The sequence below is a fragment of the Diceros bicornis genome, chromosome 39 (genome assembly GCF_020826845.1).
Source record: "Diceros bicornis minor isolate mBicDic1 chromosome 39, mDicBic1.mat.cur, whole genome shotgun sequence".
In the NCBI taxonomy this organism is placed as follows: domain Eukaryota; kingdom Metazoa; phylum Chordata; class Mammalia; order Perissodactyla; family Rhinocerotidae; genus Diceros; species Diceros bicornis.
The window spans coordinates 14,035,467-14,056,382 of NC_080778.1; the positions used below are offsets into that span (position 1 = coordinate 14,035,467).

Sequence of the window (20,916 nt, forward strand, 5' to 3'; positions counted from 1 at the left end):
AAATGTTTTATTTTCTGATAAAGAATCTCAACAGCTGGTAGTAGCTTAACACTCAAACAGTAACATTTTTGGTGGTTTCTATTTTTTACTTGGATCCTGCCTGTGGCTCTTAGGGCATTTAAAGTTGCTACCAAAAAGTTATGTGACGTGCAGAGGATGATCATGAATTCAGTCCAGCTGATTAATCGGTATCTGTATCCAAAACAAGTGGTGTCCTAGTTGATTTCTGGGGAGTTGAGCACTGAGTGGCCCCTGGGGGCCCATCTGTCTTCTCGCTGTTTTGAAGCCCGGCCTTCTGGTCAGAACTGCTGCTGCAGCTTGCTTTTACTCCTTCAAAAGCTAAATAAAACATTCTAGTGCTATCTGTTATCTGCCCACTGGCTTCAGTGATGATTTGGATTGATCTTAAAAGGCCATTGTAAAACTGCATTTTAAAAGTCAGTGATCATCAGGCACCCACAGGTCAAGTGGATGTCCCAGCTGTGGTTTCCCTGAGTCAACTCAAATCCAAATATAGCGTCTTCCAGGCCTGGAGAACATGACACTGAAGCCCCTGCAAAGGTTTGTTTGTGAAAATCATGCTCTCGGTGACCCATCCTCCTGTGTTTTACGAAGATAGATTGTTTAATCGTGTCATGCCGTGACACAAAGTGATGTATGTTTGCTTACAACGAAGGTGGACGTGGGCGTGGTGCACTTCACTCCCCTGACACAGCCCAGGATAGAGCAGCCATTCAAGCTGGTGGAGAAGGTCGTTCAGAACGTGTTTCAGTTCCGAAGGAAGTACTGCCATCGAGGGCTTGGGTAAGAATGCCTTCTCTTCCTTTCAGTAGCACTCTTTATAAGATCCCTAATCACTTTTTTTTCTGTGTGTGTGGGGAAGATCAGCCCTGAGCTAACATCCACGCCCATCCTCCTCTTTTTGCTGAGGAAGACTGACCCTGAGCTAACATCTATTGCCAATCCTCCTTTTCTTCCCTTTTTCTCCCCAAAGCCCCAGTAGATAGTTGTATGTCATAGTTGCACATCCTTCTAGCTGCTGTATGTGGGACACGGCCTCAGCATGGCCGGACAAGCAGTGTGTCGGTGCGCGCCCGGGATCTGAACCTGGCCCACCAGTAGCGGAGTGTGGGCACTTAACTGCTAAGCCACGGGCCCGGGCCCGGCCCCCACCAATCACTTTTAATGATTAAGAACATTGTTTTTATGATTCTTCAAGCTATCTATAATACCACTCTTAGTTCAAATCCTGTGGTGAACCAACCTTGATTCCCACTAAAGAAAGAGCAAAACCTTGATTTAACCTCAGATGCCACTTATGGGTTTTCTTTTATCATAAGTACAACCTGAAACTGACAATCACACAGTTTATGATGACCCTGTGCTGGGGAGGTCATGACTTCTCAATCAGGACTCAGACCATCTGAACTGTTTTTAATCTGGACACTTCTGACACCAAATGTCTGGTGTTTTTTCCAACACCAACCAATTCTCCAGACACCCACTGGGTGTCCTTCGATTCAAGTCTGACATTAACCACCTGGAGTTAGTGCAGACCCCTCAGGTTAAGAGCTCAGTCTCACAAGACTACCCACACTTCAGACACCAGTTCCAAGTCCCAGGTCGCCACTTGTGCTTCTGACCAACCAGCTATAAATTGGGGATTTCCATGACCCCCATTCAGGTTCGGTAATTTGCTAGAATGCCTCACAGAACTCAAGAAAACACTTTACTTTCATTTATTGGTTTATTATAAAGGATATAACTCTGGAGCAGCCAAATGGAAGAGATGCATAGGGCAAGGCGGTGGGGGGCAGGGGGTGCTCAGAGCCTCCATGCCCTCTCTGGGTTCACCATCCTATCAGCACCTCAGTGTGTTCACCAACCTGGAAGCTTTCCAAACCCCATCATTTAGGGGTTTTTATGGAAGTTCCATTACACAGGCACAATTGATTAGATTATTGGCCCCTGGTGATTGACCTCAATCTCCAGCCCTTCTCCCGTCCTGGGAGGTCTAGGGGTAGTGCTGAAATTTCCAACCCTCTAATCACATGGTTGGTTCCTCTGGCAATGATCCCCTGTCCGGAAGCTACCTAGGGGCCCACCCAGAGTCACCTCATTAGCACAGACTCAGGTGTGGTTGAAAGGGACTTGTTATGAATAGCAAAAGATACTCCTGTCACTATCACTCAGGACACTCAAAGGTTTAAGAAGCTGTGTCAGGAACCTGGGACAAAGACCAAATGTCTATTTCTTATCATCACACTAAGTGGGCTTTTAAAATGCTTTCTCTCCACCAAGTTGCTATATCTCTTCTTTAAGGGCACACTTAGAACTAGGAAGCAAATATAGCTTCTGAGCAGCCAAAATGATGTCACCAAGTATCTGTGCAAGCGCATTTTTATTCAGCAGAGAGCTCCTTTGTCCTGCCGTGCTCGCCGCTCTGCATACGTATGTCGGCACCATCGGGAAACCCAGACAGAGAATTACGAGGTAGGGTCCACGTGCCTCAGTAGGCCCTGAAGTGACCACAGCAATATTTTATATCCAGTGACAGCCAAGAAAACGTTTGATGAGGCCTAACTATAGTCTGTTTAAGAAGGGAGGAAAATGTGTGTGGGGGGGGGGGGCGGTTCCCAAAGATTTCCGTCTAATATAGTCAACAGTCAGCTCTTGAAAGGGGCTCCGCTTCACAGGCACACATCGCTCATTTTCTAAACTCCCTCCCATAGCTCTGTCTTAATTCTTTTCCTGGTTTAGTGAAGTGTCCCTGTGGCACGTGAAATTACTTTAGGTGCAGCTGGGTAGCTGCATCCTGAAACCATTGCAATCCAGACTCATTCTTGAGGATTTGAGATGACTGGCTGTAATTCCTCAACCTGCCATTCGTTGACTCTAATTAGGCCAGGACAGCCGCTACTTCTCTAGCAGAGACTTAGGATGCAGAGTTGGGGGCCGGGATGCCACTGGCTATCCTTGTACTAATTAGCATGAAGGCACCCCCTGGTAGGCTGCATCCCCCTGCCAGGATGCACTACTTGGTGAGTAGAACACAGGCTGGGTTTCAGCTCACATCCATCAGGCTGGGTGTGACACACACAACTGTGTGTGATAGCCCTGATTTGTGGGGGAAAAAAATCACAAAAAGTTTATCCTACTTTGGGAAATCCTGGATTGGCCTGAACCCAGATTTGGCCCTACTGTTTCCAAGACAACCTTCTAGCTAAGTGATGGGCCTCATCCATTTCATAAACACCATCCCCTGTGCAGATGAGGACCAAATGGTGTGACCCACTTTGACCTGTTGGTGTCCTTCAGTCACACCACACCACAAATTGGTCCCAGGAGTTAGGAACTATGATCAGACTCTCCTTGCCATGAAACTGAACTCAGAGATCTCAGTCAACTCACCCTATAAGTGTGGGGAACATGCAGTTCCTATTGAGAGCACCATCAGCCTGTAAGAAAAACTCAGTCTCTGCTGGCCATGACATCTTCCAAGCCCTTTGAGATGAGCTCTGTAGAGCCTCTGAGGCTTGAGAGAAGAAACTAAGATCCAGGTGAGGCTTTACAATCCTTTGACATCAACTGTTTTCTAACTTTGCAAAGCAATGTCATTCTTTTGGGATGAAGAGTTCCAGAGGCTAAGTTCAAATTATAGAAAATCAAAGCTGATATGTCACACAAGAGGGGCTGGCCCAGTGGCATAGTGGTTAGTTCGTGCACTCTGCTTCAGCGGCCCAGGGTTCGTGGGTTCAGATCCCGGGCGTGGACGTACACACCACTCATCAAGCCATGCTCTGGTGGCATCCCACATACAAAATAGAGGAAGATTGGCACAGATGTTAGCTCAGGGCCAGTCTCCCTCACAAAACACACACAAGAAATAATAGACAACTTTCATATTAAATTGAGGCAAATCAAACTTACATTTCTATAAGGATGCAGGTGAGCAGATGTTACTTTAAGCCTACCTCAAAGATACATGTATTGATTTAGCTTTGGAAAATACTTTCCCTCATGGACAACCTTGCAGGTCAGATTAGCTCCACCTCGGTGCCTGGTCATACCTGATGCCTAGTGGGGTCACCTAAGTCCTTCTCCATTGGCATGGAGTCCCACAGGACACCACAGAGGCTCCAGCCCCCTCTTCCACTCCCCCAAGTTGATAGTTGTCAGAACCATGTTGTTTTCAAATGAGGGTAGAAGGAAGTGTCTTGATTGGCAGAATTTCCTGAGTAAAATTTTGTTTTTTTTCTCTTCCTCTCAGAATGTTATTCCCTGAAGCTCAGCGCCTAGAAAGCACTGGAAAACTGTTACACTTGGCAGATGTGGACCCTATCCTTCGACCCAGGCAGCTGTCTGTCTCACATTTTAAGAGCCTCTGTGATGTGTACCGGAAAATGTGTGATGAAGACCCACACCTCTTTGCTTATAGTTTCAGAGAAGAACTCAAGCAAAATAAAAGCAAAAATCAGGAAAAAGAGCATAAGGAGAGTTACAGACTATAGCTGCCGCTTTAGGGGCTAGCAGCTTGCAGAGTGTTGATTTTCACAATGTGAGCTTCTTATGTGTGTACCCTTTTGTCTTCTACAGAATGACAATAAAAATACCAGTTACCAGATGTGACTTCCCTTTTACTGTACAGCTTGGTAGAGAAAATAAACCTAATCAGATACAGTACAAGCTTTCTTTTAATATATATACTGCATAGATATGACATGTTTAGTATAAACAGCATCTATTACAACCTTACAAAAATGAAGTATCTGCACGTTGTGCCCCTAACCCACATTAAAATAACTTAAATATGCTTTAAATAAAGCCAAAACTAACAGCTCAAAGAAAATGCCCAGAGGATTGGAAAAAAAATGATCTTTTTAAAGCTATTAATCATCACAACTTTCCCACCTTACTTTTTCCACATAAATTAAAATAATTAGAATGCAATTTTATTTTAAGGAGTCTAAGTCATTTTGATACCTGCTCAAAAGGGATATAAACTAAGTAATTTACAAATTCTGACCAGTTTAATCTAGTTTTTGATCCACAATAAATTAAAATAACTTAAATCTTTACAGCTGTTTTGTGGGAAAATGTATACTGCACAAAACCCAATAATGAATGGTTTTTCTGCCATTGCCACTTTACCACCAGTTTAAAAGAGAAACGAGCAATTTCACCCATATCGGGATTGAAATTGTCCTATGATTTTCCATGGCCCTCTGTTTCATAAAAACACTCCTCACTGACAACAGAAGTTAAGCTCTGGACGCTGAATTCTCGCTCTAGGACAGAATTGAAATCCAGGTTGGCATTTTCACATTGACTGTCAAGGGACTGGTGACGAGTCTGCACCTTGAGCAGAGCCCCCCTGTCCCTTTTGGTGCTGTTTGCTTTCCGTTTGATGGCGCAGAAGTGCCCCCGGACCAGTTTGGGCTGTTCCCCTCCCGGCCGGCCGGCCATGCCAGGCTGCTCTTCAGCCGGATGAGCATCGGGGTCCTCGGAGATTCTCAGTCTCTGGAACTGAATCTCAATGTCTTTGGTCGGGCTGCCCTGTTTCCGAGTCTGATGGTAGTCCTCGTCGTCGCTCAGAATGTCGCTCTCTTTGATGAGACCATCTGAAAAATCGCCCAAGCCCGCGTTGGGGTGTTTCAGGGAGTCCTGCCTGCTCCCGGCCGTGTGGCAGCCGCTGCTCTGGGTGCTGCTGCTCAGGCTGCACTCGTCGGAATCCAGCGAGCTGCCCTTGCCGGGCTCGCTGGGGCCCTCGCTGCTGGAGGAATTCTTGAGGACTCGCAAGGACCTGGATGAGGCTGCAAAGAGAAAAATGCATTTCCCCTCATCACAGATAAACGGATTCCACCAGGTGTAGTTTTTGCATTGTAGGTTATAAGATTTAACAGCTTCATTACTTAAGATTTGATCATGTCACTTCAATAACCAACTATCCTGGGACTTAGGCAAAAACATGTAGATACTGCAAGTATGGAAATTTTTTACTTGGTTTATTTGAAATTACAAGCTGGAGTATTTGGCATTTTTAGATGACCAATTACCAGAGCTCAATTATTTGGATAGAACATTAAGCTAGAAACTATTATAAGGGCTAGGATTCTTATTTTGCCTATGGATAACTTGAAAAGTTAGTTACTAATAAAATCTAGGTTCCTTTCTTTCATTGAAGTACTTTGTAATTTGATAACCAAGATTACACCATATTTCTATGCCTACATTCTCACCTTGTTTATTTCCCTTGCTGCTCAATTAAAAGTAGAAAAATGCTGTTTATCTTTCATGAGGAGTGTCTGCTGAAATTTCTAGCCAACTTTCAGAGATTTAATATGAATATTTAGTCATTTGTGTGTGTTTAATTCCTTTCTCTCGGGTTGAAGGGAAAAGGGAGAGCTTTCAATTGTGGTGTTTCTGCAGACAACAGCAGCGTATTTTTAATGGTCGTAGCTTATTTTGGCAATAGAGGAAAACAGAAAATACACGGTAAATTTGAAGAGGTCAAACTGATCAAAAAAGAAAAACAAGAGATACGTTTTGTAAGACTAAAAACAAGATCAGAGATATATTAACAAAATAGTTAATATAGCAAGAGGTTCTGAAAACTTAAACTGAAATTTTAAAAACAAGCAGAAAGTTTAAGAACAGCAGGATTTGGAATATTTACCTACTGACTTACTGATTGGATAAGAATGACTATATTGGGTTTCTTGAGCTTAATTCATTAAGTATTGACTTTCTAGATGCCTTGGGCTGTTCTCAGCACTGGGATACTGCAATGGGCAAAACCAAGTCCCTGGACTCCTGGGCATCTCAGGGAAGAAACAGAGAAGGTGGTAAGTGTAGACCATGTCAGCTTGTGGTAACACGAGGGATTTGGGGTTGGGGGTGGTTACAGTTTATAAAAGGTCTGGGAGCAAGAGGCATGTTTAGGTTTCTTAAAAGGAAATAAAATTGCCACTACCTTCTCACACCACCCTGCGTATTCGGGTGTCTGGTTTAGAGCTTACAAAGCTACCCCTGGTCATTTACAAAGTGATGACTTAACGCTGTATCACAAGAGCATATATCCTTGTAGAGAAGCTCATAATGTTTTCCTGAATAAACACGAGGCCAGGAAGTTCTCACCTAATTTGGCTGAAACAGGAACGCGGTTCTTAAGGGGCACCAGGCGATCCTTACATGTTTTCTCCAGGGGTAGTTCACACTTGATGTGACGCCTGAAGTTTTCCCGCAGAATAGATCGAATCACCTTGACGATGTTGGTTTTGCTTTCATTGTCACTGGTGGGGGAAGAGAGAAAACAGCAGGAGTGTCCAGAGTGTCACTGTGTTTCGATGCCACATCCCCTGGCCATCCTGTAGCACAGTACCGCTCAGGACAGGCTGAGGGCAAGTCACCCAGCCTCTCTGTCTTGGTCTCCTCACTTACAAAAGGACTGAGAACTGATCGTTCTTGAAGTTCCTTCAAACACTAAGATTTGGATATATACCTAACCAATGTATTCTACTAGAGCCACAGTTGCCATTTTGGGGAGGGTGGGTGTGATCCTGAAGTCATCAAAATTCAGGAAGTCACTAAAAATAAACTTGCTTTTTTAAGAGGACACGATTCTATCTTATTCCCATTGGCTTTAATTTTTGGAAGTCTGTAATACCTGCAGCACAACTGAAAGATGGTTTCTGGCCGTCCTTCTATTTCTGACTTCGTGTGGATCAGCTCCCATATGGAATTATTTTCTGTCCCTGTGAAAAAGGAAATGGAAACAAGAGTCTACAACTTTGCCAAAGACGCTGCGGTTAAGAGCACTTGTGAAGTTTAAAACTCACGATTTAGTGACTTTAAGAAGTCAAATTTTCCCAATCCTGACTCATCATTTTCCTCTGTGACTCATTCTGTAGATGACTTTCACAAATAGTTACAAAAAGTTAAATACTTTTCAGTTACTTTTTACATTTCCTGCTGGAGTTTTCCATCCATTCTAGTGCTTCCTACCCCTGGATTCCATCTCTCTGAAAAAAGGTTAAATGGGTCCTGTTTTTCAACCCCGTTCCTTGGAAGGAACAGCAGGACGTACTCAGGCGCTTCAAGTAAAAGAGGCCGGCCCCAAATTCAGTGATGTTCTGGGAAATGTAAGCACTTCTGACAAAAATTAAACAAGGACCCAGAAGGCCACTGCACACTTTAGCCTGTTGGTCCTTCCCATCACCAGAGGCATCGTCACCAGAACATGGTTATTCTGGAAGGATCTCTGAACGTATTCCTGAGTCGAAGATTTTTTTTCTTGTTTTTATATCACTTATGATACTGCTCAATCTTAAGGAATTTTTTGGTGTATCTAAATTTGTAAAAATTTAAATTTGGGTACCTTTGTTTCTTTAAAAAATTTTAGGGTATCAAGGATATTAGGCAGAAAATAAAATGTTGGAAACTGTTGATAGTGAAAATAAGCAAACAATGAAGAGAGGTATTTGGCAAAGAACAGCCCTCCATTGGCATTTACTGTCTCCAAAAGACTATAAAGAAACATCAAAACAACCTCTTGTGCTCATTTTCCTTGCCTATAAAATAAAACACCAAAAATTATCCTCAAAGTTCTTTCCTACTTCTTCATTCCACAGTTTAAACAAGTGTCTTAAAATATTTTTTTCTGGCACTGTACCACACAAAACAATTACCTGCTGTATTCCCCAGTCTGACTTGAAGTGCGGATATGGGGATCAACCAGCGAAATTTAAATGGGTCCAAGTCAGCAGAGCTGTGTGCCGGCCGGGAATTCGAGGGCTGTAATACGAAAGCCCACCAGGAAAAGTGTTAGAGCAAGCTCTTACCCAGGGAGGATGTGCGCACAGTATGGAAGGAAGCTTTAAGTTCTGTGTGCGAGGCTCCTTGCAGCTGTGTGGGTGTTCAGGGTGCAGAAATGAATCAGGTCAGCTGTGCCCCCAGTCCTCAAGCAGCTCACAGACTGGGTGGGGATAGGGCAGAGTCATGGTTTGGGGGGCAGAGTTCTAAATTCCCAAGCAAGAATGACAACCAAGTCTTCCGGGTCCACACATTACCACTAAATGGTAAACTCATGGCTTATGGTATTCACAGCTAAGCTTTTTCTTTTTTTTTTTGAATCAAGGTAAAAGGCATTTGAAAGCGAACCAAAGTGACACAGACTCTGATGTGTATGGAGCAAACATGGGCCATTTTCAGAGATATAAAAGCTGATTTTCTATGTAGGCCCCAGCATGGGTGTTTATCTATAAACAGACATCTTTTGTGGGGAGAATAAATACCTTGAGTATTTGATTTGGTTAGTTACCCGGGGAGTAAGTAACATCCGTCAGTGAGGTCTTGGTGCTTAGCAGGCTTTCCAATTCAACAGGAATAGGGAGACATAGCCATGAAAAGGTAGCTTTCATTAAAATGAATTCTTGTCTTACCAATTTCTTTTTCAGTTTGCAGTTTTCTTTATAAACCAATATGACGGCTCTCTTAAAAACTAAAGAAAGGAAAAGAGAAAGAAAAGTCTTTCATTATTTTATACAAACGCTTCCAAGATTGAACCAAAGCTGAAGGTTTTAATAGAACAAAGCTCTTCAAACTCATGAAGCTCCAAGATCCCACCGTGCCAGCACATGAGTGACTAAATCGTACTTCCTTCTGTTCATATTTGAATTATGCAGAAGTCCCTGCTTTTTAAAAGCTATTATCTGAAGTATATCCTGGCTTTTTTTTTTCCTTTTAATTCTCGTTTTGTTGTACTGAAAGCTGAGAACATGGCGTTCACCTAAAAGAGGATACAGTGTCTATTCTCGCTCTCGGGGCTCTCAGTGAGAATTAAGCGATTTTGATGTGCAGCACACTATTAAGATAGCAGGTTTCAAAACAGCCTCGGCAGCTCTGTTCCTGTAACACTCGGTGAGAACCACCAAGCCAAGTAGCACACAGGAGAGCAAGATAACGAACATGCAGAGCGACAGAGTTTTAAATAGTTGGAGGCTGGCGGTGTTAAGTCAAACGCCATGACAGCGATGATTCTGACTCCTTCTGGAAATCAGGAGTTAGCTGGACTGGTGGGTTTGGTAAGTTCTTCATTATTTTCAGCCTCTTTTAAGTTTATGTCCTTTGAATACTAACCAAATACTGTGAGCTCAAGGTCCTTTCTGGCTTTTCCTAGAGACAAAAACGGATTCAACCAGGAAACTGTAGAGTGCATCAGAAGTTCCCCCATTGAAAGTTCAGTTACCTGTATCATAAAAACAGGAGATAAAGAAGATGTGGAAACCCCAGGGTAGGCTGTCTCATGTTACAGAGTGAATCACATGTATATGGTCATTGCTAAAATGCAAGTGTGTTTCAGTTTGATTTTTATGGTCCCTGTAAACATGGGGCCTTAAATAGTGGAGGTTTTAAACATGAGCTAAGGGGGCCTGCCCGGTGGTGTAGTGGTTAAGTTCGCACGCTCCACTTTGGCGGCCTGGGGTCCGCAGGTTTGGATCCCGGGTGGGAGCTGACGCACTGCCTGTCAAGCTATGCTGTGGCGGCATTCCGTATAAAGTAGAGGAAGATGGGTATGGATGTTAGCCCAGGGCCAGTCTTCCTCACCAAAAAATAGGAGCTAAGCATCAAACTGTTTGGAAAGGAACATAAATGTGAAGGCATTTTGTTTCAATGCACACATTACATGTGGGTGAGACATGCCTTGTGACTTCCATAGCATTAATTCCATCACAGTGTCAAGTTCATCCAAAGTGCCTTTGTTAACATTTCCCCCAGGCTCTGGTATATTTACCACCTCGAATCCCTAAACTACACTAGGCCTGCTAATAAGAAAAGTATGAACATTGAAACTGACTGTTGTAAAAATGAAACTCCAGCTGTTTTCTGTTCTTGCCTTTTTCTACTTAAACTATATTCCTTCTTATATGTAGACTTTAAAAGCTCAAGATTCTAAATTTAGTAATCAGCCAGAAAAGAAAAATATAGAAATTGTCAAATTCCACTTAAACTACTTTTATAAATAAGGATGTAGCCACCAATATTTGATTAAAAGAGAAAAAAGAGGAAAAGCTCTAGATTCTCTCCATGTGCTGGCTCCCACTTCCTTTATCCATCCTGCCCTCTGCCGGCCCAAGCTCTCCGTACGTGTTCCGGCCTCTGGGATTTGTCTTAAGCTCATGCTCCATAGGAGAGGAGGAGGAGGTAGGGATATGAACTCAGTGAAATTTATTGTTTTCTTTTGTACAACGTTAACAGGACGTAAGGTTATGTTTTTAAAGCAATGCAATGAATTTTATGTTACACTTATACCTAAATTGTGTGGCTTATTATAAGCATTGAGATCAAAAAGAAAATTTCAGGCATTTTCTCCTCCAGGAAGGCCCCCATGGGTGGTCCAGTCTGGAGGTCACCTACAGACCCAGTGCACACGGGCATTAAACCCCAGAATCCGGAAGTCCCGCTGACCTCCTTCTCTGTCCCACTCTGCTCTGCCACTAGCTGGTCAAACACGGTCCCATAGTCCTCATATATCTTCTGCATCTCATTGATGTGGCTCGCGACTTTTTCCATTGCCTTTAGTGCTTCTGCAAAATATGAAATATTTATTTGATAATTGTTGTTTGTTTGAAATCCTATCCAACAGCAGTAATGAAAAAGCTCAAGATTCAAGCCGGCATTTGAGACCAGTTCTTACTAACAGCAGCATTATTCAGGTATGGTTCACACAGCCCACTGTAATCTAGTCGTTATAATGAAGAACAGTAGGGTTTTCTTCCACCTCAAATTCTCTTTGAAATGAGGCCGAACCCAAGTCAAAAGTATCCCTAATAATAACAGCTGACATTGATGGAGCAGTTTCTATTTGGCAGGTGCTCTGACAGGTGACTTATGTGAGTCATCTCATTTAATCTCCACAATGACTCGATGACTGTAAGATCTGTAGTCAAGCCCATTTTACAGGTGAGAAAACTGAGGTGCAGAGGGGTTAAGTGTTTGGCCAGACTTCCAAAAACAGAACAAAGATTGGAGCCAGAATTCAAACCCAAGGCTGACTGGCCACAAGATACCTGCTCTTAAATTTTGCTTCCCCTCCTGGACCAGTTACCGGAATTGTGATCTATAATAATTTCTTAACAAGAACTTAACGATGTCTCTGTAAATGCCTGATTGCCAGAGCAATTGTTTGAATTTTTACATGGCATTTGCTTATAACTTTCTGCACAGGTGTGTGAAGGACAAAATGATTTCGTCAAAGTCAAAAAGCAAAATTTCGGGTCACCACCAAATTCACTGTTTTTCATACTTTGTTCTTCTCATTCAGTATTTTAATTCAGTTGGGGGAGTTTTAGAAGGCAGTTTTTTAACAGACCTCTTTTAAAGATCATCCGAAGGCAAAATGAACTGTTCACACAGTATTTGAATGCTGATCATAATTTGTATCATTTACTTACAGAATAACTTTCATACAAAAAGTATTTTCATATTCTGTCCTTATTACTTATTATACAAAAGTATGCTTGTCATAGAAAAAGAACTAGTTTAATTTACAGTCTTCTCAGTATTTGTGATTCAGTAATACTAATATTTATTAATAAGTTTGTCTCTCTCTCCACGTGCTTTATTACATGTAGCTAATGGGACCTCCTAGTTCTGACATGTGGAGAGAGCAAACCACTCTCTCTCTCTCGAGTTCAAACACAGCATCTCTTTAAGGGATTCACTATTTACTGGCAAACCGAGGGGCTTTGTGTATTTGAGAAATTGTATCTTAGGCAAAAATTTCTGAGGTTGCAAGAGAAGACCCATCAGCGTCAACTTGAAAGCATAACTGTCTTGGGGAGTCTGGTTCCAGAGTCAGGCTCTGCTCTGACGTCTCCACAAGGTGGAGCCTCACCCAGCATATCTGATCAGCAGCACTTGGGCACAGATAACACAAAACTTCACAAAGCCCTAGGAAAACAGGCCTGATTTTCAGTTCTGGCAGCACCGTTTGCTAACCAAGTGACCTGAACTCATTTATTTCAACTCACTGAGCTTAAATTACCTTCTTTTAAAAATGAAAATGGAATCATCCCTCCAGAGGGGTTTGGAGCTACTCCAATGAGGTGATTTTTGCCTATCTAAAGGGATGGCCATATATCTAGCTATCGTCACAAATGAAAATTATATCTAAGATTAACAAGCGTGGTACTGGGAAATGTTTCAGAACATGAAACTGAGCAGGGAAGAGGGGAACTGTAGGCCCGGGGGTGGCAGCAGTCACAACCCGTGCGCTTCAGGCGTACCCGTCAGGTGGTAGTGCTCCTCGCTCTCGTGGTCCGTCAGGGACACCAGCTCCTTGAGCAGCAGCGGGTACTTGAGCACCCTCTGAACCGGCTTGATGAGGAAGGACTCCAGCGTGGAGGAGTGCTGCTTGGTGGGATTCCGGGCATCCAGAAAAGCCTTGAAGTCTTGATCCGTTTTTGCTACAGACAGACAGACAAAGACCCTTAGAAGAGCAGAGCAGGATGGACTAAATTCTACTCCATTTAGCTTTTAGTGGAGTTACAGATCACCCTCTTCCATAGCCCCCCAGTGCCATCCTTTAATAAAAACCCAAATGCGCCAGTGGGTCAAGCACCCAGCTGTCAACGTGGATGCCGCCTCACAGCTCTGTGGCAGATCCCGCTAGCAAGGGGAGCTTACTAGGCTGCCAGACAGTACCGTCCACACACCAAAGCAGAACACCGAGGTGAGACATAGGAATGTCTCACTTCAAAGGCACATTCTCATGCAGACCCACGAGAGAGATCGTTATAAGTGCCTAAAAGCGAGTTTCAAGCAACTCATAAAGCCACAAAACAGTGTTATCCAGACCCTACAGCATACCCCCAAAAGATTCATATGAAAAAATAAACCAGGATTTTTTCTACTACCCCAGCACAAATTGTTACTTACATTCTATACACTTAAGGGCTATTTGTAAACAATATCTTTTTTCCTGTAGCAGAAGTTGATAAGCACTGCAGCCTTCACCTCCACAGCTCCAAGCAGTCTCATCCTTCCACCAGAGGGGACGCTCAGGCCCCTCTGGGCAGTGAAAACTCCCTCTCTGCTTGGTGTCTGAGTGTCGTGAAGGGTGCACACAGGAATCAGAGTGCACTGAGTTTGGGAGCTCCAGTGGATTCCACCTGCTGTCACGGGTTGACCAGCTGTTTGGAATTCAACTAATTTGAAGGAAGATATATCCTTATTTGGGGTTTTGTTACAAAGGCAAAAATCTACAGCTTCTAAGCGATGCAGTACCATTTTGAATGTGACTACCAGACAAAGTAGATGGTGAGATGATCCTTCATCTTTATGACAAAGAAGGAATTGAGCCAACCGCTGGTATGCTTTTATTTTACTGTATGCTGTCAATAAGAAGGTGTTCCTGGGAGGAAATGCTGATGGAATCAGAGCTCTGTTTAAAGGACAAAAAAAGACAGACTTGGGCTGGGTCTTGTTAATTCTGAAGTACTCCAAGACTCCATTTTTTAAACTTAAGCCTGTTCTTCTAAGGTTCTGTAAAGTTCTGGATTTAAACCAAACGGTAGAACTGCGTCAGCGGACCTGGTTAAACACTCTCAGTGTTGGGATAAACCTCTCCAGACCCTCCGCGACAGTACAGAGAGACCTTTCCCTGGTTTTGAGAAAGAAACATTGCAGAGCAAACTCTGGGTCCTTGTTGACAACACCATTAAGAAGCTTTTGACGACAGGTAGAAGAAGGGGCTGGAATTTAGCTTGGCTGCTACTGCCCTGTTGACCCAACTAAAAAAGGTCAAATACAGAACCCTCCTCAAACATCTGCCATTGTCACAGAAGAGAGCCCTGATGCACTGGCTTCTACAGAGGTAAAAATCATAATGGGGGTGAACCGCATGAGGCCATCCTTAATTCTGAAGAAGGCATTCAAGTCGTGGGGGAAGTCATTTTTATCCTAGAAATTTAGGATATTATAACAGTAAAAGCTTCAGGAGGTTCGTATCTTATTTCCAAGTACACTTGAGAGAATACAGGTAGCCTGGTGACCTTTCCTGGACACAGTTCAGATGAACTTAAATAGGATTACATATATTTTCATAAGACGCCTTCCACTGTGGGAGGCAGAAGGGGAAAGACCCTGAGGACCTGCACGTGTTTCATGTTCTCTGTGTAGACTGAATTACTGCCGCTCACAACCTTGAGCTTAAAGTCCTGTGCCTGCATCACTGATTTTTCCTCCTCTTGTCTCTGCCACCAGAAACAAGAATTCCAGAGAATGGTATAGGAGAACATCTTCTGAGAGACACAGATTTGAGAATTCTAATCTCATACCTAAAGAGGTGTGTGGTGACTGAAAGAAGCTTTCAGTAGCATAACAGCCTCAGGGAAGCATTCCTGGTTTAGGGTATTACAGGAATAGATTGCGCATCAGGTTGAAGATATAGTGATGGAGACTGCAGCACAGAACCCCCTCCATTACTCCTGCACCTGAAGGTCACTGCTGTCATCAGATCCTTGAACACACATCCCAGGCCGGGCTCACTGCCTGGCCCATTACTGAAAGCCCAAGTGGATCAATGTACTGGCCGCCTGTGCACAAGCTGACCCATTGCAAGTCAGCAGGCAAAGCTAAGCATCTCTCTCAGCTCCACAGAGTCATGCTTGCTGTGGGCATGAAGGGGAAGAGCCGTGAGGCTTCATCACCCAGGTCTAGACTTCAAGGAAATAAAAGTCTTCAGTTAAAGCCAATAAAATAAAATAAGATGATAAAAATGTGGAGAGATGAAAGGTACTTCAGTGATAGCATGTGGTCACTGTTGGTGATAAACGTTAGTTTTTTTCCTGGTTTCACCAAAGAGGCTTTAATTTTAGTTAACACACTTCTGGTGAGTTTGGTGGTGGTTGTTTATAGTGGTTCCTCAGGCTTAAGAAGAAGGTTAACAAGACAGAAAGAAATGGCACACATTTCTTTCTACCCCCATCCAGGGGCTCATGGTTACAAGTTTTTAGATCAAGGAATTTGGTGAAAAAAGAATACAGATGTACTTGAACAACAAAGTGGCACGTGGCAAGGCAACATCTCTGCACTCAGGCACACACATTCACTGTTACCAATAAATTGAAATAAACTGAAAACTTTCCCTTTAAAATCTGTCAGTTTCGGGGCTGGCCCTGTGGCATAGCGGGTAAGTGTGCGCGCTCCGCTGTTGGCAGCCCGGGTTTGGATCCCAGGCGCACACTGACGCGCTGTTTGTCAGGCCATGCTGTGGCGGCGTCCCACATAAAGTGGAGGAAGGTCAGCACGGATGTTAGATCAGGGCCAGGCTTCCTCAACAAAAAGAGGAGGATTGGCATGGATGTTAGCTCAGGGCTGATCTTCCTCACAAAAATAAAAAAAATAAATAAAATAAAACCTGTCAATTTCAAGGTCAACAATGGAGCATAATGGATTAAAAGTGCGCTTATCCCTACTTGTTAAATACAAATTTACTCTTTGTTAACAGTTAAAATACAAAAGCACAGCTATAAAAGGTGTGAGCAACTTACCTCGCTCTAGAACCTTCTGTACTTTAATATGATTGGCACAGAATCCGCTGTACAGTTTAAAGTGGTCCGCGTAGTAAAGGAAAGAGCCTCCAAGGGAAAACAGTAGTTTCTAGAAGGGGAGGGGAAAAGTCACATCAGATGTGGTTTAATCAAAATGTCTGCTGGCTCTGGCATGGCATCTGACTGCGTTGGTGTCTCCATGGCATTTGTCTTTCAGATGCTGGAGCACTAATGCCTCCGAGAAGTCACTGGCTGAAATAAGCCAGGACTGGCCCATTTGCCCAGTAGATGGAGAACAACCCGGGCATTCCCCTAGCAGATCTTGAGTTTGACTAAAAAGTTGCTGGCAGCAGAGCCTATTGTCAGAGTGTGCCATCAAGGACAAGAAAGAAAGTTCTATAAAAACACATCTGACACAGTGAGATATAAATGATCTGAGAGGCTAATTGATAAAGCCAACTCTGCATTACTTAGGACCAGTGATGCTCTCTGTACACTTCCTTGGTCCCTTTCGACTGCCTTCTGCCTTTCCGTCCCTGGAGGGCTTCTTGCCAATGACCGATGCTCACATGGGAGACACAGCTCCATAGAAGAGAAGGCACTCTCAGAACAATTTACAACCTATGCGTTCATCCCAGCATCACATGACCATGGAGATGAAGAAGCAGATGGAGTAGGTGCTCTCGTTTCAGAAGCCACTGCCCTAGAGATCCTTCAGCAGAGCTGAGTAAAGGGCATGGGCGTGGCCAACAACCAGGCTGACTCCACGAAAGTTGTGCTGCACAGACCTCTGATTACCAGCAGCATTTACTCTAGGATAAAAATGTAGCCGTCTTCGACCATCTGCCAGAGGAAAACAGTGCAACGAAAGCACTAAATTTATCTTTTCCATAGTCAAGGGACAACAAATTCTCTTTCAAGGGAGAATTTTGCACTGTACCCACCTATTTTTAATTTAAACCTAAGTCTAAAATACTTACTCTAAACTGCGAGGGGGTTTCAAGTATGTTAAAGTCAGATGATGCTGAAATCCCATCCTCCAGAGTCTCTAGAAACACCTTCTGAAATTCAAGCATCTCTGGCAGACTTCCAAAGAGTGACTCCATCTACGTGAAGACCAGGATTTGAAAAGAGGGTATTAGTGATGAAAATCTAGACACCGCTCCAGCCCTCAGATGCACAAATAAATCACAAGTCATTCACCAAGAAGCAGAGGGAAGTAAATCCTTTAAAGAAGACAGCATGTTCGTTATGGGATATAACTTAAACACAGCGAGTTTTATAGCTCTAGTCCCTGTACACTGTAATTCTAAAATAACTTTTTAAGTGGCTATAAAACTTTCAGAATTCAAATTGGGGAAAAATGGAAGTCAGTAGAAAAGAACTGTGATTTAACATTAAAAAATTATGTATTAAAAAGTAACTTTTGGTCACAACTTCTACTACAAAAAGGGCATGACAATCCTGTGTTTGTACACTCCTGCCACCGTGCTTCATGGGGCATAGGCCACATAAATGGCTTTGGAGGAGGCCACGTTTGGGTCTCTCTGAAGATCCTTAAGTTTTGGATGTTCTTTTGGGATCAGTAGATATAATCTCCTAGGAGATTCGCTAAAGGGCAAACAGAGACTAACCTATGGATCAGTGGACAGAGGGAAGGTGATTATTTACCTCATCCTGGGTAAGAAAGGTCTCATTTTGAAGTGGCTCCAGGTATAAGTCAAAGAGGCAGCTCAGATCCTGAAAGACATAATAAGAGAGTCTTGAACACTTAAGTCTCCAAAATACCCAGGAATTTCCAGCAACCGTGGCTGGGGCACCAGACTCCCATTAGGAATGATGAAGTTTATGTCTTATTGAAATTCTTGACCCTAAAAGCAGTTGTTGTTATTATTATTGCTCACCTAATTCAAAGAGGTTAATACTACAATATGTTCAGCAGCTGGATTCCACAGTTTTCTTTATAGCTTGATCACCTACTCTGTGTAATGAAATATCTTGTTGGCAGAACCAGGATCTTTTTTTCGACTACGGCAGCAGGAGCACTCATGGCCCTGCAGGGGAGGTGAGTTCTGGCTAGGTGCTTCTGTCAGGTGTGACATCTGGATGACCAGGGAGCATGGTGACAGCTCCAGCGTGGAGCTGAGAGGGACAGGACAAGATCTGGGGAGCTCCTCAACTTTGGGGTTGACACATTAGCAGAATTTCAAACTCCCATATTCAAATACAAGAAAAAATTCCAAAGATTGGTAGTCATAATATTTACAATCAAGGCCATATTTGAGTCTCCAGTAAACTGGGCTCCAGCAAGGCAGAATAGTGGGAGTCGACTATATTTACAAAACTCCTTAAATAAAGGTTTGTTTTTTTTAATTTAATAATTTGAAGCCAAGACCAGGATATAATTTAGTGATAGAACAAACTCCTTTTTCTTGTTTCATTTATTCTGAAGAACTTTGACCCCCAAAACACTTTGTAGTTGACTACAAAGTCAAATTCTTTGCCTCCCTCATTTTACAATGGAGAAATCTAGAGCTGGAGAAGCCCAAAGCCTCCAGAACCTTAGGGCACAGGTCCTGAGAGCAAGTGAACAGGCCTGTGATGCCGTTTATTGTTTCACAATAAAAACCTCCCTGGCCTTCCCTCCCTCACCGTGTTCCAGAGTGGCTGCTTTGGAGCAGGGAGATATGCACAGTTACTGAATCGTAGCTCAGGGATCACACAAATGCTGAAAATCCCAAGTCGCATGCAGAGATCCAGGTTAGATTGAAGAATAATGAGTAAAATTCCGTGTTAAATGTCAGCAACAAAAAGAAATTAAAAAATAAAAATGATGTGTGTGTGTGAATCACAATAGGCACGAGGTGCTGGTTATTTTGTCAGAGACGGTGGCGGGCTGCCGTGATTCCTGTGCCGGCTAGTGCTGCTCGGGAGGACTTACACACCAAGAGCGGTCCGCGCTGAGCCGCGGTGCCCGAGAGCTGCGACACCTGGAGCCCTAAGACAAAGCGCAGGTTTCTTGCAGAGAGAAGGGAGAGCCGGTCCTTTTTGTCCCTTCACCCATCACATCCCTCTCAGTGCTCCACCAGCATCACAGGGAAACGACCTCCTGGTCCAAATGTAACAACAGCAACAGCAATAAAGAGGGACTTGGAATCTGCGTTCAGCTGTGCCCTCGACTCTGCGGGTCAGAGCTCCACGACCATCCTCAAGATGTCAGAGGGCTCTGAAGCCTCCAACACCCACAGCGCACAGAGCTGCTCGGGACAGGTCACCGTGGCTCACAGGATGATTCAGAAATCTAGTCTGAACTCCCGGGATGTTCACTTCCTGTCCCCACATCAGATGCAGGACAAGACAGAATGGGAAATGAAGTGCAACTGTCATCACTGTAGCTTTTCTTCCTCTCCTATGGGACCAAAAGAAAGGGCTTGGGGAGTTCTCCCGGGCTCCCTGTAAATAGGCCTTTGGTAAAGTCCAGATAAAACGACGTGACATTAATGAAAGGGGAAGCTTAGATTTGTCTTGTGGAGAAAGAAGGTGACAGCCATGTGTGTGTGTGTGTGTGCACTTAATTCCTGGACTTGGCATGTCAGAGCTGGAACAAGGGCACACCCATCTCAGACCCCAGATGAGGGATTTGGAAGGGACCGCCCAAGGCCATGCCAACACATTGAGGCAAAGCCAGGCCTGGCTTCTCAGCCTGCCACACTGGGTCATGCTGCTTCCAGCAATTGCCCAATGCAGTGAGTTTTAAATAGCTCGAAAGCTTCAGCAAACACTTAACGCAAAAGAACTCTGTCTTCCCAGGCTCCTGTATTCTTCATAAAAAGTTTCTCAAACTACTAACTGGGGGCTTCTGAGATAAACAGCTGAATTCTTCAGGTACTGAAGATGCTCGGCAGCTGCCCAAATGAGATGGTGTGGGAACACCCGTGTGATGACCAGCTCATCCATCGTGGGGCTCTGTCCTGCACAGTGACCCCCATCAGGCAGAGCCGGGCCCAGTGACCACCTGAGCTCTGGGGACCGTATCTGCAGACGCTTGTGAACAAGTTGTCCCCTAGTTCCTCATCACCTAAAGTGATCTCTGTCCCCCTTTCACTAAACCAGTATAGACTCCCTCCCCACAGATTGCAAAAGACAAACCAGAACATCTGTTTCCATAGTGAAAGCTACCTTGGTAACAAAATGAGCCGAGAATCTAATTTTTCCGAATCCTCTCAGCTTCTCCACCCTCTCGCCCTCTCCCACAGCAATTCACCGCCTCAAGGAGCAGGCGTCTCCCTCATGAGTGACGGGGTCCTGGGCAGATATGATCTAGAGACCACTGCCAACATACAACTGGCCGTAGAAGGAAGAA

At 43.9% G+C, this 20,916-nt stretch overlaps 2 protein-coding genes across 4 annotated transcripts in view; one reads left to right on the forward strand and one right to left on the reverse strand.

Moving 5' to 3' along the window:
* TFB1M (transcription factor B1, mitochondrial) overlaps nucleotides 1-4,624 on the forward strand; it is a 55,058-nt gene extending 50,434 nt beyond the window's left edge. The window contains exons 6-7 of the mRNA XM_058534107.1: nucleotides 677-804; nucleotides 4,271-4,624. Of these exons, the coding sequence (XP_058390090.1) occupies nucleotides 677-804; nucleotides 4,271-4,511 (369 nt within the window). The 3' untranslated portion in view covers nucleotides 4,512-4,624. The remainder of the gene's footprint in view (nucleotides 1-676; nucleotides 805-4,270) is intronic.
* Nucleotides 4,625-4,646: 22 nt separating this feature from the next.
* TIAM2 (TIAM Rac1 associated GEF 2) overlaps nucleotides 4,647-20,916 on the reverse strand; it is a 226,953-nt gene continuing 210,683 nt past the window's right edge. For 2 of the 3 annotated variants that reach the window (XM_058534100.1, XM_058534099.1), the window contains 11 exons: nucleotides 18,225-18,293; nucleotides 17,534-17,659; nucleotides 16,554-16,662; nucleotides 13,287-13,466; nucleotides 11,467-11,585; nucleotides 10,138-10,246; nucleotides 9,441-9,499; nucleotides 8,688-8,793; nucleotides 7,667-7,754; nucleotides 7,138-7,292; nucleotides 4,647-5,813 (listed from right to left, as the gene is read on the reverse strand). In XM_058534100.1, coding sequence (XP_058390083.1) covers nucleotides 5,206-5,813; nucleotides 7,138-7,292; nucleotides 7,667-7,754; nucleotides 8,688-8,793; nucleotides 9,441-9,499; nucleotides 10,138-10,246; nucleotides 11,467-11,585; nucleotides 13,287-13,466; nucleotides 16,554-16,662; nucleotides 17,534-17,659; nucleotides 18,225-18,293 — 1,728 coding nt within the window. In that variant the 3' untranslated portion in view covers nucleotides 4,647-5,205. The remainder of the gene's footprint in view (nucleotides 5,814-7,137; nucleotides 7,293-7,666; nucleotides 7,755-8,687; nucleotides 8,794-9,440; nucleotides 9,500-10,137; nucleotides 10,247-11,466; nucleotides 11,586-13,286; nucleotides 13,467-16,553; nucleotides 16,663-17,533; nucleotides 17,660-18,224; nucleotides 18,294-20,916) is intronic. The other variant, XM_058534101.1, reaches the window with a different exon arrangement.